General features: G+C 37.0%; 1 protein-coding gene across 1 annotated transcript; it reads right to left on the bottom strand.

Annotated features, from left to right (window-relative positions):
- Positions 1-1,428: 1,428 nt before the first annotated feature.
- On the bottom strand, positions 1,429-9,763 carry LOC111864338 (transmembrane and coiled-coil domain-containing protein 6). Its single transcript, XM_033751391.1, has 5 exons — positions 9,758-9,763; positions 8,247-8,590; positions 5,453-5,595; positions 3,413-3,597; positions 1,429-1,964 (listed from the first exon to the last, which is right to left on the bottom strand). Exons 2-5 carry the CDS (start codon positions 8,557-8,559, stop codon positions 1,505-1,507), a joined length of 1,101 nt encoding a protein of 366 aa, XP_033607282.1. The 5' UTR covers positions 8,560-8,590; positions 9,758-9,763; the 3' UTR covers positions 1,429-1,504.
- Between the last annotated feature and the right edge of the window lie 1,364 nt (positions 9,764-11,127).

The raw sequence follows: 11,127 nt of genomic DNA, 5'->3' as shown, positions 1-11,127 counted from the left end.
TGCATGAAGCTCAGTAAATCTGCTACCGAAACCCTTGAAATAGTTTGTGAGGCTTTTGGAGAACATGCTTTAAGCCAGATAGTGATTTTTGAATAGCATTCATGTTTCAAGGCTGGTAGAGTGTCAGTTGAAGATGGCGAATGTTCAGGGTGACCAAACACCATCAAAACGACAGAAAATGTTGAAAAAAATCGAGAACTCATCTATGAAGATCATCGCCAAACAATTCATGAACTCGCAGACACTGTTGGAATCGTTTACGAAGTAGCCAGGATATCTTAACATAAAATTTCAACATATGCTGCATTGCTGCAAAGCTTGTTTCTTGACTCTTGACAAATGATCAAAAGCAGCAGCACATAAACATGTCTTTTGAGCTATGAGAGAAGGCTAACAAGGACCCAACTTTTATCTCTAGGATCATAATGGGTGACGAAAGTTGGATTTATGGTTATGATCCAGAAACAAAGCAACAATTGTCACAGTGGAAGAGCCCACAATCACCACGAGTAAAAGAGGCATGGCAGGTTTGGAGTTCAACAAAGAGCATGCTCATTGTTTTTTTATGTGAAGGGGATTGTTCAATGTGAATTTGTTCCTCCTACCACTATGGTCAACTCTTGACTCTTACTGTGATGATTTGAGATGCCTGAGAGGAAATGTGCAATGAAAAACACTGGAACTTTGGTGCAACCACAACTGGCTCCTTCATCACAACTATGCACCCACCCATGCATCTCTGAAAACCACAGAGTTTGTGACTAACAACAACATGGTTATCATGTTCCATCCTCCCTACTCACAGGATATAGTGCCCTGTGATTTTGCTTTGTTTCCAAAATCGAAACTGATACTGAATGGATGACATTTTTAAACAGTGTCTGACATCCAAGGGGAATTGAAAGTGGTACTCAACAGCATCAAAGAATATGACTTCCACGGTGCTTTTGATGTGAGGAAGAAAATTATGGGATCACTGTATACGTTCACAGGGAGGCTATTTTGAAGAAGATGGCACCAAAATTGAGTAAGACAAACTAGCGTTTATTTTTTGACCTAGTCCAGGAACTTCCCGATACATCTCATATTTATTGTACAACTTTTAACAATTTCTTAGTCTTTGAAACCAATTTAAAAAACATAGATTTAAGCCTCAATTAACATTTTGTATATAATTATAAGAGGGGGCACATGATAGTGTATTTGGTTGAGGCATTATGCTACAAACCGGAAGGTCATTGGTTTTAGTCCTGATGAGGTGATTTTTTTTTCTAATTTACTTGATCCTTCCAGCCACACTATGGCTCTGGGACTGACCCAGCCTCTAACAGAAATGAGTACCAGGAATCTTCCTGCAGGGGTAAAGAGCAGCCGGTCCATAAAGCTGACAAACTTACCATCATCTGTGAGCTGACTGTCTAGAGAAAATGTGGGAGTCTCGATGTCTCACAACGCTATGGGCCTTCATTGCCTGTTACAGGGCTAGCTTTACCTTTTTAGATAATTATAGAAGTTTAGATATTGCATCACTCAACAAAGGTTCTAGACTGTCTTCGAAAGTGCTGGTTTTAGCCAAGTGTTTAATTTCAACTGAGGGATGATTCAATAAATTTGCAATAAGCCACACTGTCTCATGTTGTATATGCAAATATGGAGATGTCAGTAGGATTCGTAAAACTGACACAACTGAAGATTCTGTAAGCAGCAGTTCTGCAGTGTTCCTATTGACACTTAAGTTACCCAGCATTCTCACAAGAGCTGTAGTCTTTGAGACATTCATGTCACTATCCAGGCCAATTTTACACTTTCCCAAAAGATGAAGTGCTCGACTTACAACCAAGTTGCTCAACAATACATCATCACATTCAGGACAGCAAGAAAGAAGATAAATCACCCAACAAGCTGACTGTTCTCTTTCCATTATGGGATGCACATTCATTGCAATGCTCCTTAGAAATGTCAAGCTGTAACAAGCAGGATAATTCACATTTATAAATGTTGTCTGTTCTTGTAGTATTTTATATTGCTTCTTCAACCACAGGACATAGATGGTGAATATTATCAGATTAGTTTATGATTCTGTTTCACCTGGTGAGGGTATACAGCAAATATCAAACAAGACAGAAAGATGATATATAGATTTAAAAAGAGCATGTAATGGCCAAATTCAAGGTACTGCTCCACCATTTACCTGCATAGCCTAAGGGAAACCATCAGGCTTGTGGTAACCATCTTTTATTTGAACTAGGTACCCACCAAATACAGTCTATAATATTACTGCTAATACAGTATATCCATGATATGTATACAGTGGCCGTCTTGTAGTGCACTCAATTTCACATGTCACTTCACAACGTGTTTCGGCAACATAGTGCCATCATCAGGTGTCCCAATTACGTCAATCTATTGCATTGCATGCCCTCATATGTTTTCACAACACCATTTAAAAAGTATTTAAAAAGTCCGTATTTGTCAACTATGATAAATTTACACTCGCTAAAACTTGTTAAGATAATTCATCTTATTTGTCTTAATTAAAACTTGCAACTGGTTCATTCACTATGGGGTCGTCTTTCTTATTTTCTGTGTAAACCGCATCTTGTGATGTGTGTTCCCTTCTTAGCTGCGAGTGTTACAACTGTATACAACTGTAAACATATCATGGATGAAAATCAGTGCAACAGGATGCTAAAATATGTCTCGTTATAGTATAAAATGATGGCTTAACTGGGAATAACAAATTGGGAGCATGATTCTAAATATGAATAAAATTCATTTGTTTAGTCACATACATGCACGCACGTACACACACACATGCACCATACCATACCAAAAACAACTTTTTCATATTCAGGGGGCTCAAAAGATGTAAACTTCTCAAAAATCTTAATATCAACTCTTTTTCACCATGATAACACTTCCTTATTAGTAGACACTATGTACATGAAAAAGTGGAACATATAATGAATAATAAAGATTGAAAGGAATTCATAATTTATTCCAATACATACGCATACAAACAACAATTTTACACTAATATGTGATTCTGTGTGGCATGATATATTGGTTCTTAGCTGATGTGTTGTAAGGATATGGGGAAAAGAATAATTACATACAATATACTTAGGCTTAAACTTCTTAAATTGTATTTGTAACCAAACTTCATCACCTTCCTGTTTAAAAACAGGCATATTTTTTACTAAGAATTTAATTCTCTTACACTGCAAGAAGACATTAATATCCCAAGTGTACCAGCAGCACCAAAAGGTTGAGAACCACTGGTTTAGTGTACTACCACAGGACAGGGATATGAGGAAGAAGCCATGCCTTTCAGTGCATCCTAAGAAAAACCACAGAAAACTCTAAGGGAAAGATTAAATTATTAAACTGTGTAAGTTACATGCATACTCACTTTACACTGCTTGTTTGTAGTCCTATCTTGACATAGTGAGTAAGTGCATAAAGAGTAGCACATACAACATTATTGCTTGAAGATGTTATCAAATGTAACAGTTTAGGCAACAGACCTTGTGCTTGTAAGACTGCCCAAGACTTATGACTTCCTGCCAAGTTGCCCAAAGTCAAGACACAAATTTCCTACAGAAAGAAAAGTATACATATTCATGACTACTGCACCACTATTAAACAGGAACTTCCCATGATTACATAAATTCATCAACTGAACTAAGTACAAGGTACAGAACCTTTCTTTAAGAGTTTATCAGCCAAGCAAGAAAATCCCTAATTCTAAAGGGTTGTGACAGTGGTGTGTAAGACTTGGAATTATTGGGCTTTTGGACTTTGTCCATCATCTGATATACCAAAGAGCACCAAAGAATGCAACGATTCAGAAACTTGATCTGTTTCCGTCCTCAGATGAAGGGGTGGGAGTTACCTACTCTGTTGGGTTCTCTGGAAAGAGGTAACCTCAATAACTGGATTTGGATAGGATTTGTCCTGCTCTCAGGTGTATATATGGCTGTAGTTCTACGGACATAGGTTGTCCAGTGATTGAGATTAGCTGTTTCTAATTGAACAAACAGAATATGCACCTCCCATTCCTTCACCTGAGGACAAAAACTGTTCAGTTTCTGAAACATTGTGTTCTTTAGAATATCAGATGATGGACAAAGTCCAAAAACCCAGTAAGCATGAAGAAATTTTCTGTTTTTATGGAACAAAAAGATTCATCTTTCTATCAAAAGAATTAATAAATCCATACTGTTACATTTTTTTTAGTGGTTGACAAAGGTGAAGGCCATTCATAAGAGACAAACCCATCATCTCATCAAAGAAAACGTTAAAAGACTATTGCTGTAAGGATTCAGTTAAAAAAAAAGATCTCTGGTCATGATCCTCAAGGGACTTGGCACCAAGATTAACTAATTGGTGGTAAACCGCCAGTTATTTTGCAGCTTCCACCTTGACCTTGAGTCAGAATGATGGAACTAAGTCCATGATGCCTTAATATGTCCAACTAGTGAATGGCAAGATCTAATCTATATTAACATCACAGTAAAGCAGCAAATGAGCTAAATGAACATATTATTTTATACATATTCTGTGAGTTTGAGTGAATAATTAAAAATAAATGTAATGCAGAATTTCTGGGAGATCATTCTATGGTTCATTTTCACTCTCAACTTTTAGGAAAATTAAAACTGACAAGCAGGTGTATCAAATATGAAACATACCCAAGTGATATAACAAATGAATGTACAATACAACCTGATAGATCACAGAGATATTGGGTTTTCGGACTTTATCCATCATCCTGGTTTTACGATAACTAAGAAAAACATAACGTTTAGGAAACTTGATCTGTTTCCGTCCTCAGGTGAGGGAAAACACCTATTCTGTTGGGCCCCTTAGAAAGAGCTAGCCTCAGTCACTGAATGTCCAGTGAGAAAGTAGAAGGCTCCTTACAAAAGAAATAGTTTGTCTCAATTTAACTCAACTTGTGTTCAATTCAATTCAATTCAATTTGTAATTATTTAATTCTTCAGTTATTCAATGACACATTTTAACTGAGGGGATTCAACTGTGTCATATGATACAGAATGTTGCTAATCAATGGTGACATAACAACATGGACTGGAAGTGATCATGGCCTGTTTCAAGTTACTTGCATGGTATTTGCCTGAAGAAATTAGAAAAACAATGAGTAATCTCATTCAGGATGGCCAATAAATTGACTTGAATTCAAACCAGGTACCTCGTAAACAGTTCTGCAAAATTACTTACATTAACATGCTTGACAGTTTCGCAACCCTGCCTCTGAATAGAATAAATCTAACACTGCAATTCCAGATTTTTATGAGGTAAAAAACAAGTTACAAATACCAAATTTATGCCTTACACTCATAAACAATATTCCTTCATGCTAAATTTCTCATTTAAAAATTATATCACACTTTAAGTAAATAATAATGTAGTAATGTAAATATTGTACCAACAAATGATTGTTCAGTCCGTCCAAGTGTGATATAAGATATGGAGCAGCAGCTTTTGTCAACTGTAGGCAAGCTTTCTCACTGCCAAGAGCCAAATTGCAACAGCAGTTGGCAGCGCCCAACTGAAGTGAAGCATTCTGTCCTGAAAAGATACAATGAGTTGACTTCATCCTGTCTCTGCCTCCCATAACAAGAATACTATCTTTCAGATGGTTTGTTCATAGTTTACTTAACTTCAAAGCTTTTATATTGTCAAATGTTATAAGACAGTTGGGAAAGACAAAAGACAATTCCAGAGACTAAGAGATTAACAGAACAGAAATATAAAAAAAAAATCTTTTGGTAGAAATATGTTCTAAGGATATGACCTAAAGTTCCTCAACCAAACATCAGTGGACAACTGCTGGTTCAAACATTCTGGTCAGTGCTTTATATGTATGAGGGAGTCAGTAAATAGGTCATAAATTGAAGTAAAATAGCTCTAATGGATGTAATAGGGTTTTTTATGTGTCTCACTAGGTAGCAGGTGCGCATGTGCATCTTCAAAGGCTGGTTTCAGTATTCGAAATGGCAACTGCACTCGAGTATACTACCACAGAGCAGTGTTCTCGTGAGTGTTTTTTTTTTTTTTGTGGGCAAAAGAACTCAATGCAAAGGATATTCATAAAGAAATATTTCCTGTTTACAATGGGAAGCTTTTGTTGCATAAAGCAGCTCACAATTTGATTGAAAAATTCTCTCAAGGATGTTCAAAAGTCATAGATGATGCCTGCCCAGGTCACCCTGTTGAGATGGTGACAGAAGCAACTGTGCAGTGGTGGAACAGTTGATTCAAGCTCACAGGAGCATAATGATAGACAGTGCAGCAACTGCACTAGTGTGTTCCCATGGTTTAGCATACAGCATAATGTATGATCATTTGAAGTTTTGGAAAGTGTGCCTAGAGAACTGAAGGTCTGAGAAAAAATAAACCAAATAGGTCTGTCCTTGCAACATCTCTTACGATATGCAAATGAAGTAGAAGATACACTTAACAGGATTGTTACTGGTGATGAATCATGGGCGCATCACTACCAGCCCGAATCAAAGTGTGCTTCAATGCAATGGAAATATCCCAGTTCACCTTCAACCAAAAAAGTTTAAGGTTAAGCCATCAGCTGGGATGGTTATGCTTACCGTGTTTTGGGATTCTCAGGGAGTACTGTTAGCCCATTTTCAGAGGTGTGGTGAAAATGTGAATTCTACATCATACTGTGAAGTTCTGTTGATGCTTCAGGATGCAATTCGCACAAAACGTCAGGGCAACTGCCAAGAGGAGTACTGCTTCATCATGACAATGCCACACTCCATACGACATGAGCAACCCAGGAAAGAATTCAAGAACTGTAGTGGAAACTTCTTGAACTTAAATAAATGCTGAAATATAACTTCTTCAACATCCATCTTAAAGCCCAGATTTGGTCCCTAGTGACTTTCATGTGTTTGATCTGCTAGAAACCACCTTAGTGGCAAACATTTCACTGATGATGAAGAGGTTGAAATTGAGGTGCAGAAGTGGTTGACATAACAGTCAAAAGACCTCTATGCTGTGGGTTTCGATGCAATGTTGATGGAGGATATGTTGAGAAATAAATATTTTTTCAGATTAAAAACTAATGTGTAAGATTTGAGGCTTTCACGGCGGTGACTATGAAGAAAGCAGTCTTCTGGGATTTGGCACCATGTATATGTGGTGTTAACCGACGTTTCGGAGGAATGTATCACAGACTGCTTACTGGTTCTCACGGTCTCTTCGCTTGCAGATTCTTATATTATATTTTTTCTTCTACCCTGAAGATGGAGGCGATACGTTCCTCCGAAACGTCGGTTAACACCACATATACATGGTGCCAAATCCCAGAAGACTGCTTTCTTCAAAAACTCATGTGTTTCACATTTTATATATTTGTTGACATATTTACCGATTCTCCCTCATACTGGTGTGTGTGTGTGTGTGTATATATATTATACTACAGTTGTAAAATAAACTATTTTATAACTAGTGGTGTTTTTTATTCCTTATTTCTTTCTTGTACAGAATTGAACCAGTTAAGTCAATTACATTTACTTTCCTTGCGTAGTTGGTTGAGGCACTATGCTACAAACAGGAAGGTCGCGGGATCGAATCCCGATGAGGTCATTTGATTTTTTTCAATTTACCTAATCCTTCCAGCCGCACTACAGCCCTGGGGTCGACTCAGGCTCTAACAGAAATGAGTGCCAGGAATATTCTTGGGGTATAGGGCGGCCAGTGTGTAGGGCTGACAACCTTGCCACCATCTATAAGTTGATTGTCTAGAAAATGTGGGAACCTCAACATCTGACAACCCTATGGGGCTCCATGACCTTTATTTTTTTTTCCTTTCCATTGTACACCATCTCATTAATATCATGTGACTCCATGCACAATTTTTAATTGCAAATGTTCAATGTGTGATTATGATGTCTCTTTAGTTTTAATGCCACAAGAAGGTGATAATATCAGTATTGCAAATAAATATATTTAGATATGTTCAGTTACATTTTTAGACTACTATCAGTACTATACAACATGAGGCAGTTGATGCTACATAGTGTCAATGCTGACAGCATTGTTAAATAACCAACTTAAAAAAATATGAGACAAATAGAATGCCTGTTCTCAGAAACTCCATTGCTAGTGTATTGACCACGAATGATAAAAGGTTGAGGACCAACAAATTATACACGTATAACAGGAATTACCACTAACAAACTAAAACTGAAGTAATATACCTGTCAGCTCCCGGACAAGAGCATGTAGGGCCCCTGGCACTCTGAAAAAAGCAATTATATTTTCCTCGTTCTGTATGACAGCATGCTTAAGCAGCACAAAATCTTGAACTGTGAAATGGCCCTTGTGCTTCAATCGCTCTGCCAGTGTCTTTACTTCTAGAGCTGAAATGACTCTGCTCTGGGTATCCATTACTTCACCAAGGGCACTGCGCCTACTGTTTACTTGTATCTGTCTGTGCTCTCGTCTCCCTTGATATCCAATTTCCCTGTTGTATCTCCGCACCATTTCAACTGGTGATTCTTCAGAGGACATTCTGTCTTTTGCTTGGGAGTAAACCACTGATCTGTAAAAGGTAAAGTTGTCCCTGTGTTTAATTAATTAAGTATTATGCCATGAAGACATAAGAGGGAATGGAGGTATAGCTCCATCATTCTTGACCTCAGCACTGGACAGAGGTGAGTGGTCAGTTACATGCCCCTGCTGTTTTACACCCAGGGAGAAAGCCCTCCCCTGGATAGGAGGGTCGGTGGATCACAGAGCTGGTCTGGACGCTGTGAAGAAGAGAAAAATCTTCCACTGCTGGGAACCGAGTATGGGTTGTCCAGCCTGTTGCCCGTCGCTATACCATTAAAAAGCTCCTCTGCTCTTACCCTACAGTTAGGGGTGTGATCACTGTCTTTGTCTCTGGTTTAATCCATTGCAGTAATACCTCAAATATGCATATGAATCTATGTCCCCCCCGACCATCTTGAGTAGTCCAGACTGAAATCCTATAAAAGAAAAATATACATAAAGTATCCACATGGAGTCGTCTAATTACCACAGACCTTGAAAATGGCCAAACTCATGTAACATTACGAGATAACCCGCATCGCAATATAACCCCATTATCTGGCCATACAACACTAAATACGACAGCAACTCCAAACAAATAATAATATCATACCAAACAAAACTCTCTTCCCATCTTCCCAAAATGAAAAGAACCTTACATACTGTTGCAACGCGGAGGCACCTTGTCCTCAACGGCTGGAGCAAATATGACTTATTTTGCTTGTGGAATTAAACGTATGCATTTTAATAAGTGTGTTCTTCATACTTTAATCTTGACCTCGATGTGTTACAGGTCTTGGTGTTATTAGCGAACTTTATTTTCGTCATGTTGACTGTATTCTCAAACCTACAAGTTGGTAGGGCTGATTATTTCGTTAAATATAAATGTTTTGTATATTATCGTAATGTTGTACATTGCTCTGATTTGACCAGAGCTATTAGATTGCCATATCTTTTAATCATCTGTTGTTAGTACCGTATATATATATGTTTTTAGTCTATAATTTATAAGTGAACATTAATGTGTATTTTATATTTATTGGACATAACCTCAAAAATTGACACCATATCTATTTTTGTAATTGTTAATTGGTTATTTTTAGGCTGTAATGCTGTATGTGTACCCTACAGTGCTGTGGTATGGGTAGGAAAAGCAGTAAACGTCTGAACAACTTACTCTTTTCCCAAGTTTTGTTCACCTTTCAAGACAGTTCTTTCTAAATTAACGAAAACATTGATATTCTTTTGCAATGACAGATATCTAAATGGAACTGAAACATTCTCCCTTCTAAGAGTATTTTAAGTTCTGAGTAAAATATTTTTCCAGATCAGTAGTTTTGTGCAGTTATTTTAAGTGCCTTGTATACATTTTGAAGAGAGTCTGCACAGAATCAACATTTCTGTGATATTAATGCCAACCGAACACATTATCAAGAGAATTATAAAACATAAACACTGAGTGAGTCAAATTTTCCCTTTGCAAGACAAAAGAACTAAACAACAGGTTATTTTGTTTCCAGGACATGTATACATACATCTAAAATTTTCTTCTTTAAAACATAATAAGAAAATTATATTCATTGGATAATGATAAGTTCTTGTTCATTTAAATTAAAGTATACTTTCCAGAAACATGTTACTGTACTTTAATTTTGTTATACAACCTCTCTTTATCCACTTTCGAGACTAAGTAATAAAGACAATGTCTGAAAGTGGATGTTACAAAATTAAGGGCAGGAGACATAAGAATATGGAAAATTTGTCCAGATGCTGATTTACCAAGCTAAATCTACCATAGTATTTCCTGATAGTAGGCCAACACCCAGATGTTCTTTCTGTAATCACATGCACGAGCAGGAAGCTGTGTGAAGAAAATACAGAGCCTCAGATAATGTTACTTAAACATATGAAATATAAACACAAAATTCATTTTTTCAAGAGCACAAATTAAATACATCAGTAAGGTGACATAATATTTATATTTAAAGTGATACCATGGGCTTCTCACAGATGTCCACATCTTCGGCTGTCCATCATGTGATGATTTACTTATCCAGTTTGTCCTTTCCAGAGGCATTTTGAAAATTTCATACACAGGCTGCTTGAAGATCACATTTATTGTAAAGGTATTCACCTTTGCAAGGATTCCTTATGTTTTCGTTTACATAGTCTTTATAATTCCAAAATAATTGACAATTTTTACCTTTTATATTTATTTGTTGAACCCTGACCACCAAATTACAAGGTTTCCAGAACACTAATCTGAACATTCACCTCAGAGAGAGCTACATGTCCTACATTTATATACTCATATGCACCATAGAGAATAATAATTCTAGCTTTGGAAAGCTGTCTTCATGAACCGAGTTATATAAATCAAGGCAAAGATGTAGTCAACCTACCTATAACTTTGATATACAGGCTTACATAAATTGCACTGTAGGGAGTGGCTAGGTCAAATAGGGTCTATGTATGATAAAAATTACAGAAAGATAAGAGGGAGAGACAGTACATATGCCACAAGTGGATATGGAATGTAAACCATGT

Source organism: Cryptotermes secundus, unplaced genomic scaffold (assembly GCF_002891405.2).
Source record: "Cryptotermes secundus unplaced genomic scaffold, Csec_1.0 scaffold216, whole genome shotgun sequence".
NCBI classification, from domain to species: Eukaryota; Metazoa; Arthropoda; class Insecta; order Blattodea; family Kalotermitidae; genus Cryptotermes; species Cryptotermes secundus.
Note: the sequence above shows the minus strand (reverse complement) of the source record. Positions and strands in the feature narration are given on the sequence as shown.

Excerpts from the sequence above, each read along its gene's own strand:
- LOC111864338 (XM_033751391.1), bottom strand. The coding sequence starts at position 8,559 with ATGTCCTCTGAAGAATCACCAGTTGAAATGGTGCGGAGATACAACAGG. Across the intron at positions 5,596-8,246 it reads TCTTGTCCGGGAGCTGACAG|GACAGAATGCTTCACTTCAG; the intron begins GTATATTACTTC and ends GTATCTTTTCAG. Across the intron at positions 1,965-3,412 it reads CTACAAACAAGCAGTGTAAA|CTTGACATTTCTAAGGAGCA; the intron begins GTGAGTATGCAT and ends TGCTTGTTACAG.